The following is a 20,193-nucleotide window of genomic DNA, read 5'->3' on the forward strand; positions in this document are numbered from 1 at the left end:
TTCTCAAACATGCTTCAAACCTCATTGGCACCGTCGAATATCATGGAAATAATATAAGCCTCCAGCATGTTACAGCGGGGACATGTTGTAGAGGGGAAATAACACTTCTGTTTAAAAAGGAGTGGAAGATCTCAGTGTAAGCACATCATTTAGTTTTTTGAGGCAAGTACCAAAGTCTCAGCTGAAAGTGGGATCAGGCATTGGTGGGTGTGCCGCTTGGACTCACTGACTTGTTGTTTCCAGCTGGGCAAGACTATTGTGTACGTAGTCAGCCAATGCACTCATGAAACTGGATAAATGGATTAGTGGATCAGAGACACCATCGGCATCTTCAAAAGGAAAACAGCAGCCTGCAAAAAGCCTGACATTTGTGTACTGGGGCAGAGGGTGTGTGAATGCTCTGCCTCTGCCAAAGGGACAAGACAGTGATAAACTTTCAACACTGACCACCTCACTTTGTGCTGCAATCCGCCAACAAAATAAATGGATTGTTTCATTGTATTTGAACCGTAGACAGCACAGGGAAAGCGCCACTTGTACAGCAACAAAGGACAATGTATTGTGTGGGGCCAACAACTCAAAATAAAACCTTTCATTATCTATGGGTCAGCCGTAAATCTAGAATAAAAATAAATGTTACGTTTAAAACTCGCCTTTAATCCTGCATGAAGTTTGCTTCCGTGTTTTCTAATCTCTTAAGAGAAGCACTACATGGAACTCAGTGTGTCTTGAGTTTTCATTGTTAAACTAAACAAGCAGTTTGTTGTATTCTTTTGATACCGCATTAAACATGCAGGGAAACAAGTTTCGATATCAAACATAAAGGATGTCTGAAATGCTAATTAAAGTAAGTAAAATCAGATAAATGCTTTAATTTCCACGTTCTGTTTTTACAAACACCCATACATGTATGTTCTTCATATATACAAAAGGAGAGCCAAAAACACTATTAATGATGATGAGGGAATTCAAGTAAATTAATTCCTTACAGGAGTACATCATTTACTTTTAAGAGGTCATATTTTCTAAGTCTTAAATTTTGAATACCTATTTCTATGGTGTTTTCAGTCTCCTGGTACGTTTTCAGTGATTCCTGTACACATGGCTGGTTTTATGGGCAAGCTATGAACGAAACTGCACGGGGGCACCACACAATTGGGAACACCAACCTAGCCCAGAGTCATTTATGTACTTTTTCACTGGAAAGCATGTCACACATGCCACATTTACTACGTGTTCCAGCGTTTTACTTGATTTGTTAGGTCCAGGTAAAATTTACCGCATAAATGTAAAACTTTGCAACCTGAAAACTGACGTAGCGTAGTGCCTCTGAGAGCAAAAATGGTTAGCAGGATAGTTCAATACCATATGACCTCAACTGCCCTTCCTTATATAAAGAAAAAGGACTCAAAGTTGCTACAAATCCACACAAACCTAATGTTTTTTCACATTTATGGGGATATATCATCCATAGCCTGATTAAGGAAACTAAAATGATTGAGAACGTTATTCGTGGTGAAAAGTTAATTTGTTATGCTGTATGGCTTTTATGATTCCTAAGATACTATTATTATTATTTTATTTATGTATTATGTCCCCGCTAGGTTTTGTTCGACATTTTGACTTTGGCCTGATGGGAGGCAGTTAGCACAAAATGCAGGGTTTAAGCAGGAGGTGGCCATGGAACTAAAGCAACCTTGGCCCTGAACTCAAACCAGGGGGAAAATGTACGTGGAGACTCAAATTCGACAAATCCTTTTGCAAGCCATTTATTACTCATTAGTCCTTTCTCGCGGTTGTTTGCACTGTGTGTGCCCAACGTCCATCCAACAACCCTGGGCCAGCTAGAGTCATTCTTTACACCTCACCTTTTAAAAACATTTGAGAATTTTTTAAATAAAATTGGAAACTGCTTCTTGTGCCGTGTCCATGGCTGGGTCTCTATTTAACCCCACCTTCTCTCCTTAGGTACAACGCCCCCGCAGCCACATGCTGGACTAAGCAGGCACACGCGGTGGACACCAGGGCCTACAGTTGTAATGTCGTGTGGTCGGTCTCCAAATGAGGCATTTACTTATGGCCCAATCCAGCCGGGTTTTACTCGGGCCCCGCCAGAGCTCTCTGGTTGGTTAGCGGGCGCGCAGGGAGCAGCGGCCTTTTCCTTCGTGGCGGTGCCGGGTGTGGGTGGGCTGCGGCGGCAGGAGCCAGGGGTCCGGCACAAACTCTACCCCCTTGGGAAAGCGCTCGCCACGCTCCTTGCCTTTTATAACTCATTCAAGCCTCGGTCGGACCGAGGCCGCTAACTGGCCACAACCGGCCTCTTGCACGGCGGGGCTGGAGTCTGTAGCAGCACGCTGGGCTCTGCGACCAACAAGGGTCCCCTCGCCTTTAACAAGCGCAGCCCAAAGGGCCTGGGAGTCCCCCAGCCTCGGGCTCCGACCCTCTAGGGCTTGGGGCGGGCAGAGACCCTCTGCCCCAGGTAATCGGCCAGACGTCGGCCTGTTCCCGGCTCTCCCTCTGCCAGCCGGGGCTGGAGGCGTCAAGGACCCGTCCCCGCCCTGCCCTGTAGGGGGCTCACTAGAGGCGCTTCTCCGCCGCGCGCCTTCAGGTCAGTGCTACACCGCACAGCCCACGGCCGCTCGCGCCCACCCGCCTTCCCCCTGCGGCGCCTGCCACCGGCCTCCTCCCGCCAGCTGTGGGGCGGGGAGAGGCGCGGGAGGGGCTGGGGGAGGTCAACGCTGCGGAGCTAAGCGCCTGGGGGAAGGGAGGGGCACATGAGGCAGATTCAGGCTGCCCAAGGCTCTGGATCTGCGGCCATTCTGCGCCGGCAGCAGTGGGGATCCCCTCCAGACGGAACTAATGAAGGACCCGTATTGTTCCTAATCAGTCGTGGGGTTATTTAAATAAGAGCCTGTTTAACATAGGAACAGTGCCCCACAGCTATGAAGAGCCGTTTTCTCTCGAGCAGCTCCTCCCCCGCTCCCTCGGCTTGCACTCTTTGTAATAGTCTCATCTACAAGGACGATTGAAACTTTATAGTGCATGATTCATAGAGTGGAGCTGCACTTGGAGCCATGGTGCATATTACATTAATCAGTGTCAGGCCACTAAAACAGAGATATGAATATGAATTCTCCATATTGCTGGGGAGATAAATGTGCTTGTGAATAATTGATCGGCGCGCGTGAGAAAAGGAAAACATGATCACACAATGAAAGTTACCAGGAGCCTTAACTCGATCAATGATTACGGCTGGACATTGACCTCTTGCTGAATCTCCCGCCCCACCACAGCCAACGCTCTGACTATGTTCGCTGGAGTCAACTTCTGTGTGTGCACTGCACAGAAAGGGGGAGCTTCAAACAGAACCAGTCTGAGAACTATCGTTAGCAAACACATACAATAAACGGGGTTAATTCAGATTGGCAGCGACAGTTTGGCTTCTGCAGGCTTGGAACTAGTCAAAGTTTTTGAGCAAACAGCCACAAATAAACCAAAACGTTAAAGGAGTAACAATAACTGAAAGGGACCCACAATATAGGAGGGAGTCAGTTTAAGCACTTCCAGTCTACGAATTTCCTCTTTCCGTTTTCCCATTTTTCTGAAAAACAATAATTAAATACAGACTTCTGTTTTAGAAAAAGAGTTAAAAATACACACAGGCATAAACACGCACACGAACGTTCGGTAACTTTGTGTAGCTATGGAAAAGCTAAATCCCCAACAAATATTCCGTTTGCTTTACGTATATTAATTTCAGGTAGGTCGCTGTACTCAGGGTCATATAAAGTTTGCAACGTTTTCTTTTTACAACCTTAGATTTTTGATATCGTCTGTAAATGCCAAATAAATAATAGAGGGGAGAAATTAATTACTTTCTATCGTAAGGAGGTGAGGGATTGTTAAGCATACAGAAATTTAATTATAAGGGAAAGTGTTTTGATGTTTGATGATTGTCTTAAAAGAAAAAATAGGGCCCGATCCTGCGCCCATTGAATAAAGTGGAAATTTTGCTTTGGACTTCATCGGTATCAGGATTGGTCCCGTAAATATTAACTAGAAAGAAAAAGTAGGAAAGTACCATTTCCCAGTTTGCTTGTATCAGCTTGAAGCACAATTAAGACTGTTTTTCTTTGAATACTCTCCCGTGCATTATATTATTCGCATATATACATCTGCTACGCAGATTTTTATGAACGTGAAAAATATAACAGAAACTGCAAAATATGTCCCAGCGAAATGGCATAAACTATCATTTCTGGCGTTACTCACGTTATAAATAAACATACGACGTAACCATTTGGTTTCTAAAAAATATAGTTAAGAGTGCAATACAGTCCTTTGCTAAAGTTCCTCTACCTATAAACATTTCAGGGTAATTCTAACGGTACACGCCAGACAAAAATACCGCTGCACGTATTCTCTACGCACCAGAGATAAACAAGAATACAAACAAAATCGATATACAGCGCAGAGAATATACGATCCTTCAGATGTGTGATCTTTTGTCATAAAGACCCAGTGACATAATGAAATATACAAATACACAGAGACAGACAGACGGGCTGACTGACTATAATGGAAACTTGCTTGAAGAAAAATAACTATTTTGAAAGTCAATAGGGAAAAATCCCGAAATTACCTATTCGCCTACAAGTTATTAAACCTAGATTAACTCTTCTATGCTCCAGGAGTGCCAGGTGTTATGGACATACCTACGGAAGCGTGATTTCATTTTCAAGAAAGAAAGAAAGAAAGAAAGACCGACCACATTTTCATGTTCAGTTTCCATTATTTTTCTGGTCTTAATTCGGAACTGAAGCACTTTCCTTTTAGTAAACGTTGGGAATATCCTAAAAACTCAACTGGATTGAATTGCACAAGTTGTTTGAGCTGAACGCCTGTTTGATTTGAAGATCCCAGCAACCAAAATGCACTCCAGCAGACTGCCGTGAAACACAACTCCCTAACGGTCCTGAAAGTTGAGCATACGATCGAAAAGGGTGTGTGGGGAGGGAGGGGCATGTGGCGGTCTCGTTGCTGTTGTTTCATTAGTAGATGAAACGAGTTTAATTGGGGGAAATGCCGATCGGTGCTAGCTCTGCTCTCACCTCTGGCACAGGGCAGGGGTGAGGATTTACCTCCATGCCGAGCTTTGAGACAGCTCTGGCGGAAAAATTGATATTACGGTATTTTAAGGTTGGAATCCGGCTTTTCATAAAACATTGAAAAACCTGAGAAAATCTGCAAAAGAGTAAATACAAATAATCTGTGACAAACTTTGCAATTGAGACATGAGACTCCAAGGAAAAATGTCCAAAGAGCTTGCTGATGAGCAACAGAGTGATTATTATTATTATTTTATTATAACATAATATGATTATAAAATTATTTCGTTTTATCATCTAGATCCGGGGTAGTTTCGTTTGTATTTAAACAAACACATGCACCCTTCTTGAAAACTGTTTTAGAAAAGCTAAGGGCAAGTCTGTCTCCACCCCTTGGGTGATATTGCTTCAGGGAAGGTGACTGTGCTGCCTTTTACCCACAGAGGGCGCTGCGAGCCTTCCCAAGAAAGATGACTCCCCAGTTCGGCAGCTCAAGTGCAAGTGATCCAAGTGAAGCCACAGTCTCCAGTCCCAAAACCCTTATAACCTGCAGGCACAGGCGCGCGCGCACCTCCCCCCACCCTCCCGCTCTCAACAATTAAAGTCCCCTCTTACGTTAATATGAGGCAAAGTAATCTCCCTCTTCTTCTCTCAAGCCAATTTGGCACCACCTTGTTTGCTTAGCTTCACAGAGCAGCATTGTATGCTTTTTAAATGAAAGATGCCAGTTTATGAAGGCTAAGTGTGTAGCAAAAAGAGATCCGATCCTGCATTCCTTGAGTATCATGATCTACCACTGACGGCAATGGTAATTATGTTATGAATGATCAAGGAACATCGGGCCCAAGGAAAATATGTCGGGGACAACGGGCATTGAAATGCAGCTATTTCTGTGTACTTGCTATTGAGCAGAAATTCGGTCAAGTTTATACCAGCAGTTAGTTGGTACTGTAATTGGGTTTAAGAAACTTGGATGATTTACATTAAATACTTAACTGTTTATCTCCTTCGTTCAAGTGCTCAGCAATTTATCGAAATAATCAAGCTCTATTTTTGTTTGAAACTGGAAAAGTTTAATATTAGAAAGGTAGAGTTGATTAGGATTTTTAAAAACATTAAAAAGGTTGTATGCTAAAAGCCTGCAAAGTGCGTCAAAATCAACTGCTTTCCTGGGGGGAAGTGAGGGGCACAACATACATTTCAGTCACCTCACATATTCCGCGCCAGTTCTTCTAAGAATATGATTCCATTTTAACAAATTTAAAATAAAATTCAATCATCTTCACTTCTTTGTAAACATATCTCTGAGCAGTAGTTTACATAGAAACCATCTTTGCATTCAATGATATTGCAGCTAAACCCACACCAATATTCTGAACCTTGATGGGGATTTTATTAATATTTTATTTCAAGATCTAGTCTTGTTTCAAACAACTCCTGTTCTGAGGTTTGTTCAGTTTGGATAGGGCGTCACCACATTATTTCTTAATGACTTTCCCAGCTGCTTCTTTCCATTTTCCACCATCAACAACCATCTGGTAGCTTATTAGCACCTCAATGCTCATTTCGTGTTCTCTTTTAGGAGAAAAAAAGAAGGAAATACTGAAAATATTACAAATGTTAACCGTTTGTCTTTGGAAGATTAATGCCAATCTAAACCATGCATATATAAACGGATGGCTTCTTTTTTTCTTCTGGCTCCTTCTAACCAAAAACATAGAAACTTGTAACACACACTCTGGAAAAGTGCATTTTCCCCTATTTTCTATTAAGATTTTACTAAATCTCAAGTGGAAACATCTTTCAAAAGTTACATTTCCTCTGTAGTTGTTTAAAGAATAACTGGAACAAAAATCAAAGCACAATTTCCTATTCCACTATTTTCCCACTTAGCCCCAAATATGGACTAAATACTGTCAATCCAATTTATAAATTGATTTTTAAAGTCAAGTTATATGTTAGCGAAGTGAGAGAAAACTTCTCTCTTTTTTTACTTTCAAAAAAATTAATTGTATAGAGTAACTGGAAATCAAACCACCTACACTTTTGAAGATCATATGTGTCTGAGCATTTTTGTCCCTTACTTGTTGAAAGGATAATTATCATCTAGCTAGCCAACAAAAATTGCACTCCGTTTTTTAAATGTACATGTATGGAATACAAAATTCGCAGCTTGGCTTATAGGATATACCTTTCACTAACAGTAAAGTAAAGCCTCTATTTGATGATTTTAAGGTACAACTACCTAAGGAAAAAATCCTGTAATATTTAGGAGGAAAACAATACACGTTTGATTAGATGTCTAATTTAAATTTAAATTCTGCAACAACAAAATACATACCTGAGGAGATTTCATAATTTCATTTAGTTTATTAGACAAAAATATATGATTTAGACAAGTTTTGCTGACGCCCTATATACAATCTGAAATCACTCTATATACAGAAAAAACACAAACACATGGGAAACATTTACCAAACAAATAATTCAAGAATGGTTAGAGTAACACGATCTGAAATGGTACAATGGAGAAGGGGGATCCATCTACAGATTTGTGTGATCGCTTTTATGGATTTGCACCACCTTATTGCAAAGAGAGATTGATGGGAGTCGTTTATATCGTTTCAATTTTTTTGTCCTTTATACCAGTCTCTGAAATATTTTTTTCACCAACCCATTTAATCAAGCAGAAGGGAGAGCTGTTAAAATTCGCGGTGTTCCCTCTTGCTGAGCCAAAGAGCTGTTGGGGGAAAAAAGACGCAACAATCTATCAGTAAAAAGAGTGAAAGCATCGCTACGGTGTCTGTCTGTTGATATAACTGCCTGACATTAGCTAACTACACAGAAATATTTTTCTAGGACATAAATGCCAAGGATATTTGAGATTTGTTAAGTTTCAAAAAAGTTACAAACTGGCTATGGACACTTGTAAGCTATTCTACTTTTGAAAGGATTATAGCAGGAAACGCTGTATTATCCTTGTTGTTTTATGTATTAATATGAAGATGAGTAGTCGTTATAATTAGTATTTATTATTCAAATACTCTGTGTCACATAAGTAACATTCCTTCAGTGAAGAATAACTCACTTGTCACGCACAGGCTGGAAAGGCGATTTTAACTGCTGGGGTGGGGTTTCAGTCCTTGGTGCATTTTCTCTTTCTGGAGGAAAAGAAAACCCAAGAAACATCTTAGAAAAACACATACTCACGCGCACTCACACATGTACCTAAGCAGACATATAGGTATCAGTTCACGTTTGTATTGTCTTCATTGATTATTTGTTATTCCAAAGCAGATTTAGGTTATACTTGCCACTTTTTTTGTTTTTTGTTTTGTTGAATCACTTTGAAGCCGAGGGCTTTGAACTAAACAACAAAACAAAGGAAAGCTCTGGGGATAAGTTAAATAGCGCTACCCTAACGATTTTAACTTATTTTTGAGGTGCCTGGTGTGTGACTGGTAGTGTTCTACATGAAAGACACTAATGCATATTAATTAACACGCCAAATTCAGCCCTAGAGTAAACTAGGTGGAAGTCTGTTTAAAGACAGTGAGTTACAACAAGGCTGTATCTGACCCCATTTTTAAAAAAATAAACAGCTCTCCACCGTATTTTGGGAGATCGCTGCTTGGTGTATTACCTATGTGTTTGGGACTGGTCCTCTCTGTAGGTTTTTCACTGCTTAAGGCTCCCAGGGTTGCTGTTAACACAGAAGGCTGTTGCTGGGCCTGGATATGGTGGTTATGATGAGCAGCATGATGGTGGTTTACTCCCAAAAAAGACCTCACATTTAACAGGGAACTCTGAGTGAGGAAAGCCCCATTTGTCCAGTTGTGAAATTTGCCAATCTGGCATGTGTAGAGTCCATGGCTAGGGAGGAAAGCCGGGTGCTGAATCTGGGTGGAAGTGTGGTTAACCTGGGAATGAGAAGAGGGGGGAGGGGAAGACTTCAGGGCGCCATCAGGGCTGGTTGCTGTCTCTGCCAAAGACCAAATCTTGGGTTTGCTGTGAGGTGGCACCTGTAAATTATTCTGTCCATTGGGGTTTATGATTCGTGTACTGTTGTCAGAGGTCTCCTTTACCAGGGAGAAAGAGTCTTTGGGTTTAAGACCTTCAGACGCTGACAATGACAAACCCTTTTCTTTTTCCAAATGTTCATCTTCGCTGCTTTGTCGCAGGAGCTCAGATTTCTCCTCCTCTTCTTCATTACTCTGCTCCCCATCATTCTCATCGATTTTATCAATGTCTATGCTTTCCAGGTCGATTTCTTCGTCGTCTTCATTCTTTTCGGGGTCTCCCTCGTTGTCACTCCCAAAGAGGTTACCATCTTCTTGGTCCTTACTCCTTGCTCCCCAAGTTACTTTGTTCTCCTTCTTGAGTCTCCTTCTGGCGTTGGCGAACCAGGTGGAGACCTGGGTTAGGGTCATCTTGGTGATGATGGCCAGCATGATCTTCTCGCCCTTGGTGGGGTAGGGGTTCTTCCTGTGCTCATTCAGCCAGGCCTTTAGAGTGCTAGTGCTCTCCCTGGTGGCATTCTTAGGCCGCCCTGGGTCCCCATATTGGAACTGTCCATAGGGGTAATAGCCAGGGGCAGTGTGGGCAGCAAAGGTAGCAGGGTGGACACCTGGATTATCCTTCAGTTCATACTGGGAGCCCTGCAACACATTCAGACAAGCAGAGAAGAAAAGAAAATGAGTTCTCTTGTTAATGTCTCGAACAGACCTGAATATGTTGCTGCTGCAGTTTGTTCCCTTCTTAAGAGAGATCCGTCTTTCCCCTCACTACACCGGCAGGGATATAGCAGGGCATGAATACGCCTCTACAATACAGCAAGGGATCTTTACAGTAAAACTTTGGCCTCCTCATTCTTGATTATTCACATTTAGTTTGAACAGAACTGTTCCCAAATTACTCCCCTTCTTGTGGTGAAAGGGAAGAGTGACTGCACAGGGATCTGCTAAACGTTAGACCTATTTTCGGCACTTCCACCACTCCTCAACCCTCTGAGCCCTCACCTCCAGGCAAATCAAATCAAACGATGCAAATTTAATGTTTTCACATTTATCTCGACGAATCAGTTTTATTGCGTATTTAAAATAAGCACGCAGCAAAAAGGAGAGATTACCTCACACTTACAAATTTAACGTCAGCACATATTAATAATATACCTATTTTCAAAATAGGAGCGTATGTCACAATTAAATCCGAAGTATCTTTATTTAGCCTCCAATCAGTGTTAAAAAGTAGTTTGCTAACAGGTTAAATTAGTCGAGAAAGGTAACATGCGATTTTGAATGGCAAACACTAAAATGTGAAATATTTCACAAGCACCCACAAACCTCAGACGTGTCCTATAAAATATTAACTGGTTAGAAACGAGCCCTTGTACGCTGGAATGGAGACGGATTCATACTCATGATATATATGCATGCAGTTACTTTAACTCTTAAGTTTTACTTTGATTTGAGAAAATTGTTTCCGAGCGTTTAGAGATGGTGATTTATTTGCAATCAATATTCTTTTTATCATCAGTAGTAAAACACAGCAAGTCAAATTATCCCATCAGGTGTTTTGATAAATAACATTTTATCTTTCTAACAAGCTCATTAGGCCTCATTATTATCGCAAATTGTTCAGACAGTCACATAATATTTTACCTCTTTATTTCCAAATAATAAAAAGCCCAGAAATTAAATCAGGATATTATCATCCATTTTAAGAATTGCCACTGTATGCAAACATACAGATATCTTTGCAAGTAGCAAATTGGAATATTCTTAAATATTTTAATACTGAAACCACCTTGTATTTCTGTTTTTGTTCCGTTCAATACAACCCTGCTCTATTTATGCTTGACTATATTCATGATCTTAATACTTGCAAAACGTTATAAAAGCCGTTTTGAAAAATAAAAGTTCAAAACGTCTTTAATTTTCAAAAAGTATCAAATGTCTTTGCAAAGAAACTGATTTAACTTTGGCGGGCAGTTGAAAAGGACCATGTATTTTAATTTCATAGGCCAGGGTTATACACAGTCCACAAAGAAAAGAATGCCATCTTTAAAAGGCCAGATGTAATGTTTATTATAATTTGTCACAGAGTAGTCTTTCTACACTCCCTTTATTCCGTTGTTTTATATTACTGTATCTGACATTATATTTCTCTGTAATCTCTGTTGGGAATTCTTTTGAAGGAGTCACTTGCAAATCACTCATTGCTTCTGTGTCAACTTCTACTGTATTAGCAAAATAGAGGTACAATATTAAATACGTTTTATAATAAAAAGATTCGTAAAATGATTGTATCATAAAATGACCTCATTCCAAATGTCTTCTCTTGTTCAAATAATATTTTTTTTTAAAAACTGCACAATAGATTCCTTACGTGTGCATAGTTATAAATATTCACATCCTATACCTTACTGGGGGGAGGGGAGAAAGCAGAAGGAGGGGGGTTAAGAGGTGTTTAAAAAAAATCGAAACCTAAGAACGTCATCACTCAGAAATTCAGGTATTTTATCTATTAGTAAGAAAATATTTCAACAAAAAACACAGGTAAAAGGAGTTAGTTAACAAACTGATCTGTTTAGCTTTTCCTTGGGTAAATTCTCTAGCAACAAATCCAAAGACAATAATAAAAAATGTTATAGACAAATTAATGACAATGTACTTCTCTACTTCAATGTAGATACACTATTTTACTTGATGCAACTTAAATCTGTGAAGCTTAAAATAAAGTATAAAAAGTATATGCAACTAAACAGGCGATTTCAAGCCTTGAGCAAAACGTCTGAAGTAAGGAAATACGCCAACTACTTAGAATGCTCTCTAGTCTTTTTGTTTTCTCTTTTACAAACGGACTCGTTTATAGCTCCACAGTCAAATAAAATTTCCAGACGGAAAGGTGTTAAAGGAATCTTATTAAAGCCGGTTTAAAAAACAACAAAAAATCATTAGTAATTTTCTTAAACGGAAAGTTGAGTTGCTAGGGTAATCCAACAACAAGGACAGGACTCCTGCCCAGAAAATCCACTACCAACAAGAAAATTATATGGAGTTTGCTCCCGGCTGGAGTAGCGGCCGATCAGCCCAGTGCCCAGAGACACCCCCCGCATACGCACACACACTTTCTCCATATCAGACCCCTCTCTCCCGTCTGCTGGGGTCTTCGGTCATCGCATCCCCCACACACACTATCACTTCGGAGCGCAGGAAAGCAGCACCCCTTTGGGGATCTGCAGAGCGGCAGAGGGAGAAAGTGTCTAACTGCCGGGAGCACGGAAAGTTATTCACGCGGGCTCTTTCATTTGTTATTGCTGCTTCAAGCAGTTTGCTAAGTGGGCTCCATGTCTGTGGCACAACCACAGATCTTCCACCACCCCCACTGCCAGGGAGAAACGCGGGACAAACGCCCCAGCATTTCGGTCCCATTCCTGCCCAGACCGGAGAGAGGGAAGGGGAGAGAGGGAAGGGCGAAAGGAAGGAAAGGTGTGTGTGTGGGAAGCAGCGACCGAGACTTACCATCTGGGAGAAGAGGCTGAGGTCGGCGGTGTAGGGCAGGAAGGCGCTGTAGTTGGGGGCGCTGTAGGGACTCGCGTACATGCCCAGCACCGAAGTGACAGCAGCCGAGCCGCTCCCCAGCTCCGCACCCCCAGGCCGGCCTGAGGCAGCAGCAGCAGCGGCGGCGGCGGCGGCGGCAGCCAGAACCCCGGGCCGCTCGCTCCCGTATACCGCCTGGCTGGCGCTGAGATACTGCGGGTAACCCAGCTGGGGGAAGGACATCTCCAGGGCGCAAACACGGCGGCGGCGGCGGCAGCAGCAGCAGCAGAAGTATAAAAGGGGGGAAGGAATTTAAAAAAGAAAAAAAAAGAAGGCAGGGGAGGAGGGAAACTGAGCAGCCGGAGCGGGGTGGGGGGTGGAACAAACCCCGCTGGTTCGGGTCTCTCTCCCTCGTGCCTTTTCTCTCTTTTTTTTTTCTTTTTTTTTTTTTTTACAGAAGTCAGGCCGGGCGAGAGGAAAATCGATCTGATAATTTTCTGTTTCGTTCTGATTTCTTTCTGTCAGAGCTGTATTGTAATGTGGGTGTGGATGAGGAGGAGGAGGAGGAGTGTGGATGGATTCAGTGGGGTGTCTTTCTTCAAATCTCGGCTCTTCTGCGCTCCTAAATCCCTTAGATGTGATCTGATCAACAATTGAGCTCCAACTGATGTGTCTGCCCTTAGGTCCTAGGCTGATCTTTCAGATACAATTTGAAGTTGATGCTTTGATTGGCAGCCACTTGAGCAGCAAGCCCCGCCCCGCCGCTCACTCACCCCCCTTGGCGAAGCACGTGGTGTTCAGCTCCGGCTCGGCCACTTTCCTTGATGTGTGTGTGTGTGAGAGAGTGTGTGCGCCCGCGCAGCTGCTGTGCTGCTGCGCCTTGCGTGTGTGTATATTTAATGTTTAGCAATGGGCTCCTTTCAGAAAAGCCCCCACTGCTGTATGACAACCTGTCTACACGATTTTACAGTTGTCCAACATTGGGGTTTTGCTGTTTTGCAGCCTTAGTGTGTCCCCTTTTAACAAAAACAACTGTGCTGCTGGTTTTTTTCCACCTTTAACACTGAGTCCCCCTTGTCGTCGCCAGGCTCAGGAACAAATGAGAGTGGCGTGGGAGGAAAGGGGGCATTGCAGCCCGGCGACTGGTAACAATTTACCACTAAAAGAAAATGCTAACTATAGCAACCAGCACAAAGCCTTTCCCCACCACCCCCCAAACTCATTTTAGGGGCACCTTTTCTAGCAGGTATCCCCAGAAATCTTTAGCTACAAATACCACTAGATCTCCCCCTCTTCATCCCACCTGAGTGACATTCAGTGACAATATCAGCAGCATTGCAGCACAACCAGAACATTAGTAATAAATAATCCAGCAAATCAACCGGGATGCTCCACTGGATTTTTTTTTAATTGCAAACTTTAAAGGTCCCTGGAGTCAGTAGGGACCTAGAGGAAGTGAGTTGTTGGAAGGGTGTTGATATTTTTAAAAACAATCTTTTTGCCCCCGCCTCCTTTCTCATTTGGTTACAACAAGCTCTGCAGCAGGAGGGAAAGAGCCCCCTGTGCTGGAGGGCTTATGTAGCTGGAGATCCAGCCGCCTTAAAAAAACGAGTTGTGGTGGCGATTTGTCCGTCTAGTCTCGGGATGTGAGAAGTGGCCTCGCCTGCCCGCGTTAGCTGCGCGTTAGCCCGGGCACCCTGGGGCTGCTGCGGAACTAACTTTCCCTTTTCTGCCGCAGGGCTTCTCCTCCCGCCTGCCCTGCGCACTGCTGAGCCCCGAAGACCCGCGGGTGCTCCTGCCCTGCCGGGGCCGTGGTGTCAGGTCCAGGGGCTTCCCTCCTTGGGGCATTTTCTTTCACTTGTCTCGTGGGGGCTCCACTCGACCTCTCCGGCTCTCCGCTTTCCTAAGGTCGCCTCTCTCCTTGTCTCGCCATGCCCTTTGCTGGGAGCTCGCCCGGCTTCTCTCAACTCTCAGCCACCACAATCTAGTTCACACGTTACTAGGGGGCTTCCCCTGCCCCGCCACGCCACAGCGAGTCCCTCTCGGACCTTTGTTTACGTTGTGGCAGGGATCCCACGAGCTCTCCCCTAGCAGGCGGGTCCCATCCATGTGAGTCAAGTGTTCCGGAAAGATTTAACAGCAACAGCAAGAAGCACAAGGCACACTCACCTGGGCTAATCCCTGCCTCCCCGGGCTCGGGGAGCCGAGTGAGATAGAGCAGCCCCCGCTCCACATTCATGTGCAGGCTTATCCTGATCAAACACGACAGTCCAAGCTCCTTTCTTTGCTATAAAGAAGAAAAAAGTGGGTACGAAGTTTTGCCTAAAAGGAGGGACAAAGACAAAAGAACCATTTGGACCTGAACTTGGTTACATTTTGCAAAACCATTTGTTTTAAGGATGTCACACTGATTTTTGAAATAAAGCATTTGCAGTAATTTCGCTTACTTTCCAACCTTATTGCGAACACGTATTCTAAGCAAGGACTCCTTATTTGTGCTTTTATTTATATATAATATTTCACAATATAACATTTATAATATTTCACATGCCCGTTTTACCCTCTGTTTTTCTCTGATCAGCCAAAGATTCACTAATTCGCTCACTAATAACATTAATGCTAATAGCACAAATAATGATTGTAAGTGTCCAGTTTCTTTGAAGTGCGCCTTTCCCCCTGCTTTTTCTTTCCTCCCCACTCTCCAGGAAACCTTTCCATTGAGGAGTTGGTTAAACTTCCTTTTTTACCGTCTCTACCATTTAGAGATAGAGACCCTACCCCCTCCACTACCAGCCTCAAACGTTGGAGAAGAACAAAAAGCTCTCTAACCCTCTAATCAGGAGAGCCATCAAACACACAAGTGCCCCTCTGTAACAAAGGTAAACGGTCCCAGAAAACTACAGCAGTGTTTTGCTAACTGAAATGTCACATTATAGGGTTGCAGGTAAATGAAGGTGGGATAAGCCATGGATACTGCCGAAATCTTCTTAGCTTTTTAGATATTGCTGGGATGTGCATCTAGAGAAGTTTCCAGTTGGAGGCTTAGGAAATATGAATCATCCCCTCCCCACTCCACTTCCACCCTGCACAGATCATTTCAGAAAATTATGTCGCTTGCTCTTCTGTCATCCAGCATCTTCTCAGGCAGAATTTTACTATAATTTCTTTATGTGAAATTTAAAAACCGGAGAAAAAGGCCGGGAGAGTCGGGAGAAGGTTGTAAACAACCATGTCTTAAAAAAAAAAAGATTGGGAAAGTTTCAACGTTGGGGGGAAGAGCTTTGTTTCTCGTCTGCAAAGTTCTCAGGGTAATAGATGAGCAGCGTCCCGCGAACGCTATTAATTATTCGTAATCCTGTTCAATACAGAACAGGAGTACGTGGATCGTACTTGCATATTGGACATTGTTAATTTTACGACAGTTTAAGTCAGTCTAGTAGCCAACCTTTCAAACCCTTTTTAACGTTTTTTCCTCTGCAAGTAAGCTGGGAACAGAGCTCCTATACTAAGCTACTTAGCTTCAAAATCAGTTTAGCGAAAGTCTGGGAGATTCTGGGTTTATTTCCCCATACAAGACCTATAGCAGGGGCTTAATCACAACCAAAAATCACAAAGAACAAAAACTGTACGGAAAATTACGAACATCAGCTATTAAAAGAAACAGAAACTTCTTCCTCTGTACCCAAACAAATTCAAAACAATGAAAAGAGATCTTCCCCAAATAATTAGTCTGAAATTGTTAACTAGGTGGAATTAAAATATTGGCTTGTTAGAGGTTATTCTCTTTTCCAAATTGACCCGTGTTAAAAAAATCCTGCCTATTCCTAAAATCCTGTGTTTGAATTGTTTGAATGTCTCCTTAACTTTCGACAAAATCCTAACAAAAAAGAGCACAATGCCAATTCATTAGCTAAACACATTTTAACGACAAGAACAATCAGTCATGTAGCAAAGAAAGGAATTGGGATTAGAGTAAAAACACAGTCACCTTTCCATTGGAGAGTGGATTTACATATGAAAACAAGCAAGAGGGAAATGGGTACCAGCCTTGATTATAATGTGATTATACCTAGGGTAATTGCTTAAAATAAATTGTATACTATTTAAAACAAATCGACCTAAATGGGCACGCTTCTATAATTCAAAGATCAGTGAACAGATAAACTTCAGTTAAAAAAAGGAAACATGTTCTGAGAATGAGTTTGCCTAAAACAGTGTGGTCCTTCCAGTTTCTCAAGGCGATGCATCCACTGCCAAGAGATTTTCTTTTTTATTATTAACAAATCAGTTTAGATAGAGGTCCGATAAGAAATGCAAATCCAGACATAGGGGTCGCTGCTTGGCCGAATTTTAAAATTTAAGTCTGGTTCTGCAGCAATTGACTAAAGGGTTTGTTTGCAGAGAGGATATGTGAAAGCTTTAACACTGACTCCTAAAAATGAAGTCAGTGATTTTGATCTGCTCCAGATGTCCTAAGAGTGGATATTGCAGTGCTGGAAATCCGCACCAAATATCTGAGGGCACTGATGGTAATCAGCAGAACATATCAGGAAGGGGGGACTGGCAATTGTGATAACCTGCTGGAAATGTGCAGGGCTGGAGATGGCAGTGATAAACCGCTGAAAATATCTTCAAATTGAGATGACAGAGATGTTGAAAGAAGACACCTAAACTATAGAGAGAATAAGATGCTAAGTACAATTTGAGAATGCAGTTGGTTTATATATGTACTGGTATGCGGTTCACCGCTATAATTTTCATATAGATATGTACATTTGTGCTCTGTACAGCCATCCATATATACATGCATATAAACATGTTATTAAAATCAGGGTATATTCGGCGCTGATAATATATACAAAAATAGATGCATGCCTATTTGCCAAAGCGTCCTGTTTGTGGCTTGAGAAGAAAAAGTTTCCCCTTTTATTCTTTGTTTTGAAAGAGCCTTATATCGATTTCTTTGCAAATCCTCTCTTGATGTTTAGCTTGCACTGGTAATATGGAAAGGAATTGAAGTTGATCTGTTAAATTTATAATCTATTTTCATTTTTCTTGTGGAAATAATGCTTAGACTAAAATAAAAAGATGAAAATAATTCATGAACTGTTCTTTACATCTAACGTCCCAATCATTTGCATGTGTAAGTATAAAATAGTTCCACTATCTTAAGTACCAAAACTATACACTTTAGTGATTCATTTGTGCAGCGTTGAGTCCATTACTTTAATATATCCTGCCTAGATTATAATTAAGCATTGACTGTCAAGTCTTTGGATCAGTTGACTGATTTCATTAACTGTATTATTTTTGGTATCGCATGGGACCGTATTTCATTTGACAATATGTATTTTTGGGATACCAATATCGTTAGTAATATTTCAATCGACCAAGTTATTTTTTCCCTTTCGTTGGTCATCTACAGTCAGGGCCTGCCTTCCTCGTGCATCCATCCGGCGTGCAGTTCAAGATCACTTCTCATCAGCTCTGATTTATGAGCCTTGTTAAACAGTCATTATTACTTTGCACCTTTTCCAGAAAAATCTGGGAAACAACCCCACTTTGTGACAACAAGACGTGTCAAACAATGACAGGCAGAAAGGCAATGCAATTCCAGAATCCCCTATGCACCTTCCAACCGAAAAAAAAAATTATATTTAAAGAAAATCACCTTTAGCAAAACTTCATTCACATTAGCATCTCTGATTATAAGAATTAATGGTTTGGTTTTCCAATTTATTGCAAAACAGTAATCAGACATCTTGGATATCTGGGCGATTTTCTAAATTTGAAGAGAGAGAGAGAGAGAGAGATTTCAAAATCTTTTACCAGTGACGAACCAGGGTGTCTGAATATACTCGTTCTAATAGCTAGGAAAGAAACTTGAAATGAACATGATAAACACAGAGTTATCACATTGTTTTAAAGAAAAAAATATTGATTTCTTTCATTTATAGATTAAAAAGAAAATAATTCTTAGGAAATCTGATGGTGAGTTATTAACAATGCTTTATTATTATATCTCCATTCTAATCTACATTAATTTTGATTCTAGAATTGATTAGATTATTTCTTTTACACATTTTATAAATTAATAGTTAAAGCTACATACAAACACAGGTGTCAGTGTATATAAACATGTACACAAATCTAATCTTATCTATCTATCTATCTATCTATCTATCTATCTATCTATCTATCTATCTATCTATCTATCTCAGACCTGAACTTAATTAATAAAATAATTTTCATTCTGCCTCCAAAACTATCAACAGCAATTATGTGAGATTTTTAAGGTTTATATTTTTTTGTCACCAGACTGTTGCTTGGGGGCAGAAGCACAATTGCTGTGCCAGCTGCAGTTGTATTTATTTGTTTTTCTGTCTTGTTCCTGTAGGGCTGCATTATGCAGTTTTTAATTAGTTTGTGTTTGTATTTCACCCGTCCCAAATCAATGCCATCCTGGAGCAATGCAATGTAAATTCCTGCAGTACAGGTGTAGCTGCTAGCTCTGGAACACTAGGAAACTCATGTCTTACAAATGAAAGCAGTGAATGCCATTCAGCCAAACTGTCAGCTTTAAACAGCCAAGAGGAAGGAGATCAAAGCAGAGAGCAGGAACTTCTACTCTCCAGATTAGTCTTTATGGTTTGAACTCCTAATGCTATTAAAGGGAACCAGGACACACAGCACATCGTTGGCTACAAAGATACTTCTAATTTTGCTAAAGTCCTGCCTTATTTTGGCCAATGTAAGCCTTCAGAGCATTTCAAGATGCACTGTTTCCTTTGAGGCCTAGTAGCTACTCATCTGAAATTATGCAGAACTAATGCCTTCAGAGACACATTTCTGTTTGTGCACATATTTATATAACTTATCGCCTTTTGAAAGATAATTTTGATTTCCTCCTAGGTTCCACAAAGTCTTTTAATAGAACTCAGAGCAATAAAACCTGAAATTCTAGTATCTCTAGACATGAAAAGTCCCTTTATGTTGTGTTTAGTGTCTCTTCTTTCTTGAAATGACCTCTGTAGGGTGGTGGATAAATCTATTATTCCAGTCACTGGGGAATTCTTTTAAAGCTTTCTTTTTTTGTCAGGAATAAGAGATCGCTCATCTTTAACTAGGCCACATAGAAATTATGATTCAACAGCAGTGTATATTTAATTAGAGTAATCTCACTTGAATTTAATTACCTAATGAATTATTTGTTTAAAAGGTAAAAAGGCTTGTTTGCCAAGTACAGTGCAATCCACAGATAAGAACTTCTGTTATAAGAACATTATTATTAAAACATTTTTATGGTTTTATGTTTTTAACTCTTTCACTATTTTAATCGTTTATTATCACACAAAATATGCAATGAATATAGAACAAATCCCCTTCTGTTTACTCCAGTGAGCAGTTCCACTGAGGTAAATGGGACTAATCATCTAAGTAAAGAGAACAAGTTTTGGCTCAATTTCATATCATCAGTACAAAGGCCCACATTGTTCCATTGGTTTTCAGGCAGAATTCCCCCAACTGATTTCAGTGGAAGTTCT

The 20,193-nt window shown here is 41.3% G+C and overlaps 1 protein-coding gene across 1 annotated transcript; it reads right to left on the reverse strand.

Annotated features, from left to right (window-relative positions):
* Positions 1–6,158: 6,158 nt before the first annotated feature.
* Positions 6,159–13,356, reverse strand: IRX1 (iroquois homeobox 1). The gene is made up of 4 exons (XM_005307040.4): positions 12,632–13,356; positions 8,752–9,766; positions 8,197–8,269; positions 6,159–7,848 (listed from the first exon to the last, which is right to left on the reverse strand). The coding sequence occupies exons 1-4, from the start codon at positions 12,890–12,892 to the stop codon at positions 7,791–7,793; spliced, it is 1,407 nt and encodes a 468-aa protein (XP_005307097.1). The 5' UTR covers positions 12,893–13,356; the 3' UTR covers positions 6,159–7,790.
* Between the last annotated feature and the right edge of the window lie 6,837 nt (positions 13,357–20,193).

Source organism: Chrysemys picta, chromosome 2 (assembly GCF_011386835.1).
Source record: "Chrysemys picta bellii isolate R12L10 chromosome 2, ASM1138683v2, whole genome shotgun sequence".
NCBI lineage: Eukaryota > Metazoa > Chordata > Testudines > Emydidae > Chrysemys > Chrysemys picta.

What these genes read in the sequence shown, in the direction of transcription:
- IRX1 (XM_005307040.4), bottom strand. Translation starts at nt 12,892, where the DNA reads ATGTCCTTCCCCCAGCTGGGTTACCCGCAGTATCTCAGCGCCAGCCAG. An exon ending in TCAGCCTCTTCTCCCAGATG is followed by an intron (nt 9,767 to 12,631) that starts GTAAGTCTCGGT and finishes AATGTGTTGCAG; the next exon opens with GGCTCCCAGTATGAACTGAA. An exon ending in GACCAGTCCCAAACACATAG is followed by an intron (nt 8,270 to 8,751) that starts GTAATACACCAA and finishes CTTTTCCTCCAG; the next exon opens with AAAGAGAAAATGCACCAAGG.